The 17,245-nt window shown below is 37.9% G+C and overlaps 1 protein-coding gene across 1 annotated transcript; it reads right to left on the bottom strand.

The window, feature by feature from the left end:
* Window positions 1–6,543: 6,543 nt before the first annotated feature.
* On the bottom strand, window positions 6,544–13,924 carry LOC135712222 (cytochrome P450 4d1-like). Its single transcript, XM_065235184.1, has 6 exons — window positions 13,716–13,924; window positions 13,542–13,648; window positions 7,747–8,026; window positions 7,610–7,679; window positions 6,992–7,551; window positions 6,544–6,927 (listed from the first exon to the last, which is right to left on the bottom strand). Exons 1-6 carry the CDS (start codon window positions 13,876–13,878, stop codon window positions 6,581–6,583), a joined length of 1,527 nt encoding a protein of 508 aa, XP_065091256.1. The 5' UTR covers window positions 13,879–13,924; the 3' UTR covers window positions 6,544–6,580.
* Window positions 13,925–17,245: the final 3,321 nt, after the last annotated feature.

Here is a 17,245-nt window from a genome sequence, read left to right on the forward strand (position 1 = left end):
TAGGTAATGACCCTGAACAAGAGACGTCTGAGACTTGGGTGTCCCTCACAAAGGACAACGGTGCTACTAATGTGTTTAGAGATTTTTTATTATTTATTTATTATACATATATACATAGATATTTTTTATTGAGGATATGGGAGAGAATGATCCACGGAAGCTTCGTGATATGAAACAGTAACTTACAGATTAATCATCATTTAGCGGGAAGAAATTTGTTACACGGCATCTGTGGAAACAGTGTTGCACTGGACAATAGAACGTATTAATTTAAATCTGTCATGCACTAGATGCGTTTTCCCCATGTTCAGATTGGAATCGAAACAAACAACGCACGTTTTTGCGCTAATGAACGATCTGCACTTATCGCATGCATGCAAATTTGCAGTCAAACCGCAGTCGGCGCACATCAGATTGCGCCTCTAACGGTCAATTTTACGACGCTGCCGCGTCGCGACGCAGCCAGATCTGTCTCTTCACATCGCAGCATGCAATAAATAAATAACAATTGAAGAATCATAGTGACGACGATTGACTCACAGATAGCGAGTGGGTGAAAATGGTAATGACGTTTTGATATCTGTCAAATTGTATGACATTGTTTTTAGTACATCATCATTTTTTTGTAATTGCAAAACTGACCATGACCAGTTTTGGTGATTCCCTGTAGCGTCCTTTTTCGTATTACACCAAAAACTTGCATAAAAACGAGGGGCAAGGCAGATGTACTCAGAGTAAATATATTTGCAGCGAGTAAATTTTAGTTACATTTACTAAAAAAAATGATCAGATCGATTTTCTGATCAAAGAAAAAAAAAATCGATTGGTTTTAATGTTGTCGTTGAAGATTTTTTTATGATGTGGTGGTGTTATTTCAGGACTATCCATATTGGTACTCGACCAGAGATTTGAGAAGATTCGGATAGTCTGTAAAAGATCGTTCTCATATTGTTGAACTAATTTCGGACATGTTGAAATCCAACATAAATATTGAGGTTTATCGTGACAAGTGCTACTATGTTCCAAGTTTTCAATAACGTGTAAGTCGGAAGTCAAGATGGCTTCCGAGTCAAATCGCTAATGATCTTCGATCGTCCATCAGTGACGATTCCCTCAGGTTGGTGGCCTTAATTGCCAAGGAGGATCCCTTCTCGGCACCACGACCAATGTGGCCATGGCCCTTACTACCGATGTCACTTCACGGTAAAGTGACAACTTGTTACTCACGGTGAAGTGATTCCCATTTGATTTACACGGCAATCACTTAACCGTGAGTGTCAACTGGACACTTCACTTCGTTTTCACAGTGAAGTGACACTCGTAATAAGGGCCCATGTCATGGTCAGCCGATTTCCGCCAAAGAAGGAAGATGCCTGCCAGTCAAACGAGCCAGTAACGCCTGCTGGGCCGTTCGTGGTAGAAGATATCCGCCGTTCTCCCAATTCAGCAACGAAACACTGATTGCAGTCCGCGTCGCAAGATTCCGACCACACGGTAGTGCAGGAGCAGCCGTGTGTGCCAACGCCAGCGTCGCGACGCCGTAGGATATCCGGCTGCAGATGTGAGTACAGTGCAAATTTTAAACCCTCGCACACACGCCACAGAAAAGGGGCAATATATGATTTAGAAAATGTGAATGTGTTCGTTTTCATACGCGAATACCCAGTAACATGTCGGCCCTGCGGCACAGTTCAGGTGTCTCATGCTACTGAGCTAGTTACCCGGGAGTGTTTGGTCATGCCATAGTCACAAAATGAAAGTAAATGATTTTCCATGCCTGTCTCAAAGTATTAATTTTACTCTGGTCTACACGCTCGTCTGTTTTAAGATAAACGATTGCCGTTCGCTAAGCAGCGCAGGACCCTTCACCCCATCGCCCCGTGACTCCGTGTCACAATTTTGCTTTGACCATGCACGCCTTATTCAACAATCATGATGATGATGATGATGATGATGATGATGATGATAGATCCTTTCCATTTAGCTAACACTAAGTTTAACGCGGTTTCACAAGAATGACCTTCCCGGTATCCCGATTGTTCCGGTATCAACAAACAGTTACTATTTAAAAATTCTTTATTAAGGGGACTTTCAGCCGAACGCTGGTTCGTCTCCGGTTTGGATAATATTTATTCATATAAATTCAAAATAAGTTGCAAATGTGGTTGTTACATCCATTGTACTAGGCAAACTGGCATCAAATGGTAACATATTTTTTTCCAGAACACACGTCAATCTACTGCACTGTCTCCTGTAATGGTCTGATTCACTCATCAGCAGCCTTAGAGCATCCCGAGACAAGCCGATTAATGACCTCTGTACTGCCCAAGTCAGTCCCATCTGCATTTTAATCAGTTTTGAGTTAGCATGATTATTCAGTTTATCTTTCTATGTTTTTTTGGATGTGCTATTGAAAAATGGTGGTTTGTTCAAGAAAAATGAAAAACAATACCAAGTCAAATTGTCCTACACCGAAAAGTAACCGCAAGTCAGTCCCATTAGAAAAAAAATATGTTAGAAATGTTAGACAACACATCGCATCATGAGATTTGTCTCAAGACAGATTTTGTCCACTTCCCATACGGTATCTGGAACATGTCCTGATGTGGCCAATATAGTTCTTACGATACTCAGTTTGACCGCCAATGGATGGCTTTGAATTCTCTTGTGATTTGATGTATCGCTTGATGGATTTTGATTTTAAAAAGATTTACCACTTCTCCGGGGATACCCGGAATTTGGCGAACATGGTGATGGTCACTGATCATGACTCTTATCGATCTTATTTTTGAATTCTCATGTGAATTCTGATTATGTGAATAATCAATTGATTTATCGCATGGTGGGCTTGGCACGTTTATGAAAAGCTCTGGTCTGATGAAGACCCAAAAAATTTATCCCTCCAAAATAAGTGTCAAATCAGAAAACTTGTAAAATCTTTGAACGCCGTTTCCTCATTTCCAGTTTTTTACAGATGGGACTGACTTGCGATTATGGGCAGTGTAGTGATGCGAAATACATGCTTGATATGGAAGAAGAAGATGAAAAAGATAATAATTGCTAACACAAAATTATACACTGGGTGAAAACTTGTCACTTGTAGTCACGGTGAAGTGATTCCCATTTCATTTGTACGGCAATCAAGGCTCTTATTCTGAGTGTCACTTCCTTATCACCGTGTAGTGACACCCGTAATAAGGCCCACTATTTTCAAGTAGCCTACTGTGATGAGTATAGGGTGTCCCAGAATGTGTATGCACGACATTTGAACACCCTTGTTTGTTTCAGATGACGTTGATACAGCTGATTATAAATGATGATGATGATGATGATGATGATGATGATGATGATGATGATGATGATGATGATGATGATGATGATGATGATGATGATGATGATGATGATGATGATGATGATGATGATGATGATGATGATGATGATGATGGTCCCACCTCTTACTCCTACAAAGGTTTGAGCTGGACGATTTATCTTTAAGATAATTGAATATGACATTTTAACCAGGTTGGCAAACAAAATCGAACTGGTTTCAGTTACAGATATAAATTCCCTCTAGAGTTTACAGTTGCTTCACAGCGATATAAATGTGGAAAAGCTCAGGCGTCCACCTCTTAGTTCGCCTTTTTGTCCACCTAAAATATTCATAAGTATTACAAGCAATCAAGAGTTAATGAACAATCAACAAAGCATCCTATTACACTAGTAACCCCGCAATCTGATGCTATCATAATTTTCAGCAATGTCAGGAATGCTCACGAACCCCTAACATTTGCCAGAAAACTTACTACTAACTCAAGGTATCTTTCAAATAAGCTTCAAAATTGCATTTTTTTTATCAAATGTTAAATTCAGTCCTATATATCCGTAATACGCGCGCGAGGCTCAAACCTTTGTAGACTACTTTTTTTTTAATTAATCTACTATTAAATCAAATATTAAAAATCCATCATCGTGGCGAACAGAAATAGTTTTTGCAGTGCTACAATAATTATTAAAAAGTCGTTATGACAGTTATCCATATAAAATAATCCGTCAGAGATAACTTCGTCAAGATACATAATTTATCAATTCATCATCAAAAAATCACTGGATAACTGTTCAAAAGGCAGTTTTAACGTGTGAAATGCAGTGTCTTTTAAATTCTGTAAGTGTTGCTGAACGTTTGATATGTCTAGGCATCGAATTGAAAACATTTATTCCTTTATAATATAATGAATTTTGTGAAGCACAAGTCAAGAAATGTTAACCATTAATTACTTTAACACCTTACTTAATTACACCGACAACCATTGTAAGGCGTCTAACATTAAAGTTGAGGAAGTGAATCTATTACATCTCAAAATCAAACGCATTATTTTATTCTGCAAGCGCTGTAATCTCGATATTTGTGTTGCATTGGCCAGAAATTAAATGGAAGGGCAAAAGTCAAGATGAGGAGAGATGATTGATTTGTATAGCTGTATTTTACTGGCAATAGTTAAATCGTGGTCACGTCTTCTTTCGGAAAGGAAGTAAGGCCGTTGGTCCCAGCCCATGTGTGTTGAATCGGTGCGATATCCTACGCAGGTGTGGAAGCTGCCTTCCTGCACATTCGATTGCCGTCACATTTTTTGTTGATTTGCACCTCAGAATAATACACAAAAACGCCATGCATGTTGTCGGATAAAACAATTCGCAAAAAAATTCGTTATTATTTTCAGAAACTCCATCATTAGTTTTGAATTAGGTCTCTGAAGCAGAGAAGAGAGAGGAGAGTGAAGGAGTTTTGAATTAGGTCTCTGAAGCAGAGAAGAGAGTGAAGGTTGCGTTTTATGATGAAGCAACAGGCAGTTGTTTTCCCTATGCAATTTTTTTTTTTTTTCTTAAATTTGAAAGTTCTGGCTCTTTGGTGAACGGGTGAAAAATTAGCGAAATTAAAATTTAGTTGTTACTTATAAATGTAGTTTGCTTAACAATCATTTCCCGGAAAAAAGTGATCGTCAAAGTCCATGTCTTTTTCGGGTTGTCGTTATAGGAGGGGGAGGGGGTGTTTTTCATAAATCACTTATCCCAGTTTCGATTAGTCATACGGGACCCAAGTCTCATCCCACCTCAAGGTTGTCAAGGTGATCACGCCGTAATTCTCCTTAATCCGCTGACTTGCTCGCTAATTTTTCACCCGTTTACCAGAGAGCCAGAACTTTCCAATTTAAGAAAAAAAAATTGCATAGGGAATACAACTGCCTGTTGCTTCATCATAAAATGCAACCTTCACTCTCTTCTCTGCTTCAGAGACCTAATTCAAAACGAATGATGGAACTTCTGAAAAAAATAACGTTGGGTTAACTACCCCATTTCCGGCCTATTAAACACAACCCGCACTTAGTCTTTCTTAATCTAGCGCAGTTTAGCACCGAACGGAATGTGATTATTACTGATGACTTCCAAATTTATTTACCTTTCCGTATGTACCGTAATATTTGATAAAGAGCGACCTGGAATCGTTGAGATATTGTCTAAAATCTAGCACTGCTTCTTGACGCCAAACTCGGCCTACGGATTCTAAACTCGCCCTAACGCATTGAAACGCCAATGAAACGCCAATGAATTCACTTCGGCCTATCGAATGGAGATAAAAAATGGACTGGGTCGGAGTGCTTCTTTTATTTTTGGAATACTGGGTGCAAACCTTCATATCACGCGTTCTCATTGACTTCGTTTCGTAGCTTATTAACTAAAGTATCGTACCAAACGCATAATTGACTTGTTAACTCTGAAATCATGGATTTATTTGAAGTTGTCTGCTCAATAGGCCCAAAATGGGCGATGCTCTCTACGCTATTTTTTGCGAATTGTTTTATCCCACAACATGCATGGTGTTTTTGTGTATTATTCTGAGGTGCAAATCAACAAAAAATGTGTGATTAAAAAGTGTCAGTTCCTATTGTAGTCGATGTCGAATTTAGTGCACATTGATCAATTCTTAACCATTACATTAAATTTAAATATAATCTTATGCGTAATATGAACAGTGGTAGATTATGCTAACATTAATTGTCGCGAGTTTTGAACCATAAAGCTGGGTTCAGACTAGCCAAGTCAAATGATCAACTCAGTTGCATTCAATTGGCTTGAAAAGTTGAGCCTGGTTCAACTTTTTTCAATTCAAGTGAGTTGATCAAGTCAGTTGAATGGCATGGTTTATACGTTCAATTCGCCTTCAAGTCAGTTGAATTCAACTGACTTGATCAATTGAATTGCCCTGTCTAAACCCAGCTTAACGGAAACATTGAAATACATGAAAAATTTAAGATAAAGTATAATAGTCGAAAATGCATGACATACACCAATTTGGCGTAGTTCTACGTCGTACTGTGGTTGTGTCTAGGACACAACCCTTTAATTTTTTTAACTCTTTATTTGTTCCAAATTCAAAATAAATTACATTTCATTTTAACCTAGGTGCTACAGTTACTACAGTAACTTACCAGCCTTAATTGTTATGATATATATCAAAGTATTTCAAACAGGTTTTTTTAAACCTGCATGTCAGTATAACAAGTCAAACACCTTCATTCCCGGTTTACAGAACCCGTTTCTTCACTCTCACTGGAATGCCTCCTTCCGGTCTTAGCACCATCTCGGCGATGATTTTCTCCGATTTGGGCTGCTTCGGAGGTAACAGCTCATAGTGGCGCAAGGTTTTACTGATCAAGCTTTTAATTTCCGCTACGGCAAATTTCTGCCCGATGCAATTTCTCGGTCCGGCACTGAACGGAACATAGCGGTAGGGGTTTGCTTTATCGGCCGACGTTTCGACGGCAAACCGTTCCGGTCGGAATTCCAGCGGGTTATCGAAATAGTCCGGATCACGACCCATAAAGTATGGGAAAATAACCAGGTTCGATCCGGCTGGGAATACAGTTCCATCTGTAATGAAAAATAGTCATCCTTGTTTTATTCAGCATGGGGATGTAAGTAAGATTGGTCGTACTGATTTCATGATTGTCTAACAGTTTCCGGCCGAAGATCGGTACAGAAGGGTATAAACGAAGGGTTTCCTTAATCACCAAATCGAGGTAGTTGAGTTGGTTCAACTTCGACAAAGTGATAGGCGTGGTCGGATCGTCGCCAATCACGGTCTGAACTTCTTCGTAGACTTTCTGCTGTACATCCGGATGTTTCGCTAAGATTCCTATCAAGAAGCATATGGCCGAGGTAGTAGTGTCATGACCCTCAAACATAAAAGTGTCAACCTCCTCACGGACATCCAAATCATTCAATGGTCGCCCTTCCACCCTGGCTTGCAGCAGCATATCCAGAAAGGCCGTCTTCTTGCGAATTCCAACGTCATTTTCGTTTTCGTCTGTGGATTTACCATTTTGACTGGCCGCTTGTGTTAGCTCTTGGCGACGCGACCGGATAACGCTATCCGTGTAATCGTGGAGGATTTTCAAAGCCTTATCTTGCATCTTTCGATAAGGGGTAAAATAAAACGTGAAATCAAACCGGGCGAAGGCTTTGTACGACCGAGCCATAACAACGGTGGCCATGCTAAAAATAGAAAATTCGGTTTTGATAAACAGATGGATTAAATGTTAAACAGAGTTACTCTTTTACAGCTCTCACGTATGCCGAGTCCGAGTTGAGCTGTGCGTTGACCGTTGTTCCCATAGCCGATTCTTAAACAAATGAAATTACATTTATTACAGATATTGATCAGAAACCTAGTGCATACCAAGAACTAACCACATATTACATCCAGTGCACATAGGGTAACCTTTGGAAATGCATCAAAGTCCTCTCCACTGGCTGCGACTGACTTGAGCTGCTGAACGAAGATGTTGCTCTGTTGATCGAAAATGTCGACAAACTGCTCCAGGATCTTGAAGTGAAAGGTCGGAGTGATAATCTTGCGTCGTGAGTGCCATTTCCGGCCGGTACTGGTGAGCAATCCATCGCCCAACCAAGGGCGAATGAAGTCGTACTGCACCGATTTGTCCAGGAATTTTTGACTGCTAAGGAGGGCCTACAATTTTTTTTTAACCAAACATTAACGGTAGGCATTGTAATATACTTGAATATGTAGCATTGATGAATCATATTTTCATTAACGAACTCAACTAATTGCACCAGACCAGTGCTTCTTAATCTACCGGTCGCATTTATTGATGAATCATAGGCTATATATCAACTCGAAGTCGGATTCGAAGTAGGAATATTTGTCACCGACTCCACAGCCTCATTTGCTCCGTGATTGATCAGAATCAATGAAATCGTATAAACTGAATGCGGCTAGGAGTGACTGTATATTAGGGTGTTTCATTTTGAAAAAAGTGATGAATTTTTGATAGGCCACCCTCCAGTTCGATTCATAGCCCCAAAATATGAACCTGTGCAAAAAATGGTAAAGATTGATGAAGGTTTAGAGGTCGCGCCAATGATTTGGATTTTGTATGGAGATTTTGGTGAATTAGTATGGGAAATTATTGATTTTCGTTTACATTGCTCTAACTTTGGTTGTAGTTGTCCAAACGTTGAAAAAAAAAAATATGTGGTTGTCATGACAATGATCAACAAGCCTGTTGTTGTTGCGATGAAATTGGCGTTGTTGCCTTGTACATATTCATCTGTCAATTTACCCTATTTTGCCATTTTTTCACATTTTTATAATTCTTGATACGCTGCAAAACTGAGCGTAGCAACTGTAGGCTTTTTGTTTATTGCCATAGCAATAACATACTAAATTTTTTCGACATTTGGACAAGTAGAAGCAAAGTTATAGCGATATAAGCGATTTTTTAAATTCTTCCATAGTAATTCCCATACAAATTTCAAATCATTGGCGCGACCTCTAAACCTTCATCAATCTTTACCAATTTTTGCACAGGTTCATATTTTGGGGCTATGAATCGAACTGGAGGGTGGCCCATCAGAAATTCATCACTTTTTTCAGAATGAAGCACCCTACTGTATATATGTCAGTGACTCCATGTATTGAAGATCAATTAAGGTGCCAGCCACATCCTTCCAAACAGGTAAAAGTGGGGAATCAATATTAGAGTGACCTTTGTTGTTTTGGGGGCCATGCGTCCGCACAAAAGGTCACAGGAGGAGAGATTTTGTGAATAGGCGGGGTTCGTTGGATCAGGGTTCACTCCAATAAATTTTGCTATGTGTTAAGGCCTGAAACCCAAATGATGCAAACTCGGTAATGTAAAAGAGTCCTGAGATAAATCGGACGATCTTATGTTCAGTGCTCAATAGGCAAAAACTGCCGCCACTAGACCACCGGACTCCAAATTTGTTTTCTTCTTTTTTATCTCTATTTGTTCCAAGTTCTAATTTCATTAAATTTCATTTTAATCTAGGAGCTCCCGCTACTACAGTAACTTACCAGTCTTAAATATTAGGATATATAGTATATCTATGTGCTGTTTACATTGTTCCTACTTTGGCAATTCAGTAATTTTAAACAGGTTTTCTCTACCTGCATGTCAGTAGAACAATTTACATCTTAAAACTAAAAACTAAAAATAAACCTTATCTAAGTATAAAGGAAATTAATCGTCGCAAGTGAGGATTGTAATGATTTTCGCCTGAAATTATTAATTATTTTGTTGGACATTTGTTCTAAAGTCTCAACATTCGAAATTCTATGAACCTAGGTAGTACTTACCAAGGAGGCAACTTCAAAATCATCTTCAGAACTTTGTTCTGAATCAATTGAAGTGCTTTTTTCCTGGTAGTTCAACAACTAGACCATATAACTAGACAGCATAAAGCATGGACGGTCTAAAGTCTTGGTTAAATATACTAATCCAAGATATTTCACTTGACTTGACCAATGAAATGTAACTACTACTTGCAGACTTCATCAGTGCCAAGTACTCAACACCACTACTTGGCACTGATGAAATCTGCAAGTAGTAGACGAAATACGCGTATCTGTCAAAAGATAAGCAATTATAACGGAATTTAAAGGAAATAAACCAATCCACTCTTGATAAAGGGATTTCGACAAATTTAAAGGATTAAGTATATTATTATTGGAATTGTTCCTGTTAACAGGAAAGGAAATAGTACCTGGTCAGGACCGTGAAGCGATTCCTAACTGTTGCTTAAAATGAGGTTGTAGGATTGCTTTGTGAGTTTAATGGCAAATTCGTTTATTATTCAGTTCCAACCTGGATCGGGTATCAAGATTGGGTCTGCTTGTTTTTAAAACCTAGCTCAGGTTGAGGTTTGCACTGACAAAACGTTTGGTTTCACACTGTTTCCAACCCTGATAATAAACGTATTCGCTATAGCATTCCCAAAAATTGGATTTGTGGTTTTCACCACAATATGAACATTTTAATTTCTTAAGATCCTCCTTCACAGGACAGTCGTTCTTTGCGTGAGAGGAATCTCCAAAATTCATGCATTTAGCTGGCATGTAGCAATGTTTCGTTCCGTGACCCTTTACCTGGCACTTACGGCACTGGGTAAGGTTTTGAAAATTTCCTCCAGTCTTCCTGAAGTGTTCCCACTTCACTCGGACATGGAGCATAAGGCTAGCTTTTCCAAGGCCTTAAAGTTGGATAGTTCACTAGACTTGAAGTGGACTATTTAAATAAAAATCACTGGAAATCCCGCTGCGTGAATCACCAGGACGGGATTTCTTTTTCATTTTGATTACTTGGGCAGGCTCAACTCCAAGTAATTTTAACAATTCATCTTCGACCTGATCCAGGGATTCACCACTGGACAGACCTTTCAAGACAACCTTGAACAGACGTTCAGTGTTGGTATCGTATGTGAAAAATGTGTGTTTCTTCTCAGTAACTACTTTAGAAATCGTTTAAATGCATCCACGGTTTCAGCCAATACACGACATTCACCCCAACGGCCAATTTGAAGTGAAAACTTGAATTTAACGGAGTTCAAAAGTTCCATGCGAAGAGCATGGAAATCGGAAGTAGTTATCACAATAGGTGGGACCTTTTCTCTCTTGGCATTATGCAGGGAATGTTTACTGGAGTTTTTCCTAGGGGATGGATCATTATCATCATCCTTGAGCATATCAAATTGATTTCTCAAATGAATTTTATCAGAAGGGGGATCAAGAGATTGTCCTTTTCTCCAAATCGACTTCCTAGAAGATTACTATAATAATCCAACGTATCGAAGAGGCATTTCTCAAATCAATATACAAACAGGATTACCTAGGGTAGGGTCCAAACAAGGATCAAAGAGGAATAAGATTCGAACAAGGAAGAAAACTTGCAAGTAGTATTTAGCACTGAGAAGTGCTTTTCAATTGTGTTTTAGCTTTAGGTAGCAGTAAGACTTCCTTCAGAAAAAAAAAAAATAGATCTAGGCAAGGGAGCACGATGTGGACTGATACCCAACATAACGACTAACCATTGCGAACCACAAAGCCCGGTGACATAAAGCAATTCAAATGAAATGATGTTCCCGACATGCCTCTACATGGGAACAAATATAAAATCCGAAATGAGAAAAATGACTCATGATTTCATGAACGTAGCGTATTTTCATGTTATTAAAATACACCATGAATTACGTTTAGTTTTTAAACCAAAAGATGTTCAAAAATTATAAAATATAGCATCAGACTGGATTCGAACCAAGAACCTTACGGTCATTAAATCCATAATTTGACCACTAGACTATAAGTACTTCAGAGTTGGTTGGAAATGCTAACATGAAGCTTTAGTGTGATAATTTATTAGCTAGAGAATGATCTTTAGAAGAGGGTAGGTGGATAGTTCCGTTAGAGTTAGAGTACGGCAGTATGAAAATTGAATAGAAGTTGAAAATGAGCGAAGGGCCATTAATGCGACAGTTTTTAAAGTTAGACGCACATCTTTTGCCTAACCCGTACGATGTACACGGAGACTTGAAGTATATCTCCAAGTCTACAGGCAAAAAATGTGCGTCCTTCTTTTGCTCATAAACTGACTGCGGCTGTGGAATAGTTCTAGCGACGTTTCATCACTACCTAAAGCCCCACGTTGCGAGCCAACTTGGTCATCTCAGAGAGAAGGCAGTAGGGTGGTTGTTGCGTGCTGTACCGTACCGTGCTGTCGCTAGAACTATTCCACACTGCATTATGAAATCATGAATTTCCATGACGAAATCATGAATCATTGTTATGATTTCATGGGATGGCAAGTTTTTTGATTTCATGTTTTTTTATTCATGAAAATGGAATCGGCTTTTTTCCCGTGTACTATATTCTTTAACCCAGATAAAGCATATGTTATATTCTACCGAGAACATTATTTTTACCGCACAGTTTCTACGGGGTTCTATTAGTAGCGATTGTATACGTAGTCATCTACAATAATAATCTATAATGGAAATGAGCCTGGGATGTCACCCATGATTTTCTGCTCCGTATTCAAAAACGGATGCAAATAGGCCACCAAGCACTTCACATAACAACAAATTAAAAAACATACTACATCTACAATACTTCAACTTCTCCAGCCCAAGAGTCGTGATATTTTCCCCGGTACAAGATCTTATTTTTTGCGACGAGAGGATGAAGTTTTTCCTTTTTTGTTATCGAAGTTCATAGGTGATTCCCTGTTTTTATTTTCACGGATTCCACACCAAAGGGTCGGTAACCGAACTCGACTATCTTCGATCTGGATGACACTTCAAGAGCCACATGTGAAAAGGGCATACAAGCTTTTTGTAAACCATTTTCCCGCCAACCGAGAGTCACCCACGTAAACTAACAACATCATCGGGAACGGGAAAGTTTTGCCTACCCGGTGATGTTGATGGTTTGCGTTAGTGTCATATGGGTGGAGGGAAAAGGGCATAAGAAGGTTTGTTTACAAAAAGCTTGTATGCCCGTTTCACACACGAAACGAAAATCAATTATTTAATTCATGTGTTTCACTTATACATTTTTGCCAAAGCATCAGCCTTATACATTCCATAAGACAAACCACATATGTCCTATTAGAATGCATAAAAGGTATGTGTGACCGCTTATACATTTCAATTGACACATGATCTTTATTAACTTTTTGCAAGGCGTCTGCTTATTAGTTGACTTATACAATTTATGAATAATCAGCAATGGAAATTTGCCAAAAGGTATAAGGAGATTTCTATCCGTGCATGTTGTTCTTTACTTGGTACATATTTTCGGTATAATAGACCAATCATTTTCCGCAGGTGTGAAGATCATTCTGACTCAAGACATTTTTTGTAAAAGGGCCTATGTGTTTTCGCACCCTCATCATTTGTAAAATGTTAGTTCAAAAACAGTTGGTCGCAAAACTGATTAAGAACGAGTTTAAGGGAACTAATCAGGCTATGTGAAAAATACACACTGAAAAAAATCTAAAACATAAAACTTGATCGTTTAATTTAAGAATCTCTAATATAAATCACCTGCTAAAATTCATAAATAAATGCATCGAGTAATATTATCAAATAGAATCATTAAACTAAATATCATGCCAGGAAAGGCTGAACATTGTTAATGCATCTACAACAACCACAATCTTTCCACTTACCTCCACAAGTTTGGCATCGGTGACTGGGAAAATCAAATCCGGCCCAATCCACAATCGGTAGCACTTTCCACATTCTGCGTTCGATTTCTGCACTTCCAGAAGAAAATCTGAAATTTACACCGGAAGTTAGTTTCACTCTGCATTTGCACACTGGTTCATTGTGAGGGGGCACACCTGCCGGTGATTTGGTGCCATAGCGGATCGAATTCCCTACGATGGGATAAGCCTTAGGACCTCCAATCTTTGCCGCATAGTATAGCCGGTTCGCGAACTGTTGGTAAACGTACACGGCCAGTCCAATCGAAAGCGCTATCAGCGTCGACAGCAAGATAAGCATTTTCGTTGTTGTTTAGCACTCGTATATTTTTGTTCGATTGTAGGATCGTGATTCAATCATTGCTAAAACACTACTAAGAGTGTTTTAGATTTATGCGACGAATTTGAATTAAGGCATTGTCTTATCGGCCAGCATTAACGCTATCAGCAAGCGTCCAAAGCAGCTTACTGGCGTAATTAGTGACAGAAAAGTGCTGGTTCGCTGTGTGAAGTAACGATACTAAATAACTAGACTAGATTAAAAACATAACAATTTCTAGGCATCGTTAAAACGTAAAACTTATTTTTCAGTACCTAAAACCCAATTTCAGTTGTTTACTCAAAAGCAGAGTATGATCTTTGGAGCTTGTGAACAATGACGTTCTGGATATATGAATTCTGGATTTTAATGGTGATGTAAACATTTAGGCATGAAAAAATTCATGCATGTAAACTTCCTTTTCACGTAAATTAGAAACTTGAAAGAAATGTTGCTTACAAAGACGGCACAGTGGAACAAACCTATTGAAATTGTGCGTTTTTTTTTATTGCGTGTAAATTGGTGCTTTAACAAGGGCAATGTCTCCGAAGAAGTTTATTGGACTAAAAGTGTCTATCTATTAGGATGGATGGGTGATTCAAAAATTACGTTTTTTTTTATATTCATGAAATGAGTTAGTGTCTTCACAAAAATGTAGATCACATTAAAACAAGCAACTTTGCTCAATACATCAATTTCGAATCTCTAAACGTTGAAGAGATATGATGCAAAAAGCAGTTTTCCTTCAATAACTTTTAATATAATCATTTTATGGCTTTAAAATGATCTACAAAGTTTACCAATGTATCAAAATTCACATTTTTGTCGAACATTGTGTATCGCTATGATGTATATTTGAAAATTTATTAAAGATTTTTATTTAAATTTAGACACTTTTCCAATGAGTATATCTTTAACTGAGGCAAGTTGTGGCAGATCAGTCAACTTTCATGGGAAAATACTAACTTTTGGCTACAATATGCACTACACTTTATTAGGAGATCTTCAGAGGAACATTGTAATAGGAGTTGCAACAAGTGTCTTCATTGGTAATTGAAAACATATAACATTTTCTAATATTGATCATGATTAATATAGTATGAATAATGAGAATTATATGAAGAAAATATGATCCCAAAATAAAGTTCCCTAGCAATAAAACTATTACTCTGTGCTAATCAGGGAATCCACAAACAATATACTCAGAAACTATACCCGATGTAAACAAACTGTACCGAATTCAGAACAGCTAAACTACTCGGTAAGATTTTGGAATTTCTATTTAATTGTATTAAGCTACATTATATCAAGCTCTTTTCAATAATTGCAACATGTGAATAATGCAGAACAAGTTTAAAATTGTTCTAGAGCCAAATTGGTTTGGGAAACTAGCAGCTCAGCCGGTCTGAACCCTTCAAGTATGAACATTAGGCATCCCTAAGCGGTCCTTCCGCGCTCTGCCTCTGTTAACCCAAAACTCTAAAACTGATTCAAAGATTATAATATAGAGAGTATAAAATAAAATATCCACCTGAACTGTATTGTCCATTCAGAAATCATTAGACCATAACCCACTTACTTGGCCAAACTTCAGCATCAATCGGTGGGCAGTGCACTCTACACTCCAAGTTCGCTTTGTTTCAAATTCATCTCGAATTTCATAATTTACCCATTGAGTGTTGATTAATCCCAATACAAATTATGACCTAGCGCGGACTTGAGGTTACTAGACTATTAAATAATCCATGTTCTTTTTAGGATAACATTTACATAAAAAAAAATCCAATTTTGGCCAATGTCCACCGAAAATAAATAAAACTACACAATTAAAAAAATTCATGTAAATGTAGGTGCTCTGAGAGTGACATATACGAGCGTCAATTTTGACACACAATTGAGTCATAAAAGACGCAAAATTCAGCTCAATCAAACGTACTTTCGAACTTTTCAGTCTCAGAGCATTTAATTTTACATGACATGTTTGTTTACGTCTCATCCTTTATGTCAAAGATGGATTCCGTCACGTGTAAAATTATGTATTTCTAAGTGTGTACTTTATAACTTGAAGTGCACTAAAAATGAGCGTTAGTTTCGGGATCATTTTAGTGTTAGAGTCATGTTAGTTTTGATCCGCAATCAGTCCTGCCGGCCTCTCCAACATTAGTTGCAGACAGTGCACTATGGTCCGAATCGACAATTTAGCAGGAAAAAATTGTTTTCTTAGTTGTTGTTCATTTTAGATGCTAAGAGTCGTGAGAGAAGTTGTTTGTTATCATACCATGCTTTTTTTTTTGAGCAAAAATCCGGTTAGGGTGGTCCTCATTTAAATCCAAATTCAAGTTCTAACTTTTTTGTTTCAGGTTATAGGTAGTTACATTGCTGTGCAAAGTTGTAGAAAATACTATTTTAGACAACTTTGCTCAACACACTATTTATCTATCTCTTAAGTTAACTGTTTTAGAGCATTTATTGAGTATTTAGTTAGGGTGTCCCTAAAAAAGCAGTTTTTTTATTCTATCTTTTTTGAACCATTTTCTTTAAGAAAATGATCTTCAAAAGACTTGTACAACAAATATTGGCGCACGTTCTTGCTGAACAAAGCATGTTGATAAGTCTTAACGTTAAAAAATTATTGACTATTTGGCTCAAAAAACCAAGTGGTGTTAAAATGCTTATATCACATGGAGTTGGATCGCTAAAATTTTTCTTGTGGTATCATCTCTAAAACGCCATACTTAAAGAAATATTTGAGGAAAAAACTGCGAGGACAACTTGCTTTAAATTTGAATAAATCAATTTTAAAAATTCCCTAAAAAAAACTTGAAAATTACCTGTAACTCTAAAATGTCTAAACATAACAACATACTGTCTTCATCAAAATTGTAGTCAAAAACTAGATCTTAAAGTCTTCTTTGCACAACTTTTTTGTAGAATGTAAAGTAAAAGAGATAGAATTAATTATGTTTTTTTTTGTGTGAGACACCCTATATCGAGTATACAGTCAAGATTCCTATAGTACGGATTCGTTCTTGCCGGATTCCTATAGTTCGGTTACCCCTGGATTCCTATAGTGCGGTCGATCCGGCATTAACGAATACACGTAGCATATGGGATTTGACCTAATTGGGACCAAACACTGATTGTAGGGTAATTTGAAGAGATAACTTCCTGGTGTCTTCTGAACAGTTATTAAACAGAATATTTGCCACCTTTTGGGAACATTAAGCATCCGGAAAGTCACAAGTCTGGTCCTGTGGAAGACCCGGAACATCCGTAAAAGTGGTCAATTCATGAAACTAATCCTAGAGCTCCGCGGTTTTTTCGAAACCGCTCATAGACGTTTTATCAG

Source organism: Ochlerotatus camptorhynchus, unplaced genomic scaffold, assembly GCF_037179485.1.
Source record: "Ochlerotatus camptorhynchus isolate MF236.1 unplaced genomic scaffold, CSIRO-AGI_Acam_v1.1 ptg000466l, whole genome shotgun sequence".
In the NCBI taxonomy this organism is placed as follows: domain Eukaryota; kingdom Metazoa; phylum Arthropoda; class Insecta; order Diptera; family Culicidae; genus Ochlerotatus; species Ochlerotatus camptorhynchus.

What these genes read in the sequence shown, in the direction of transcription:
- LOC135712222 (XM_065235184.1), bottom strand. Translation starts at nt 13,878, where the DNA reads ATGCTTATCTTGCTGTCGACGCTGATAGCGCTTTCGATTGGACTGGCC. An exon ending in CCGATGCCAAACTTGTGGAG is followed by an intron (nt 8,027 to 13,541) that starts GTAAGTGGAAAG and finishes AAAAAATTGTAG; the next exon opens with GCCCTCCTTAGCAGTCAAAA. An exon ending in TGCACTGGATGTAATATGTG is followed by an intron (nt 7,680 to 7,746) that starts GTTAGTTCTTGG and finishes CATTTGTTTAAG; the next exon opens with AATCGGCTATGGGAACAACG.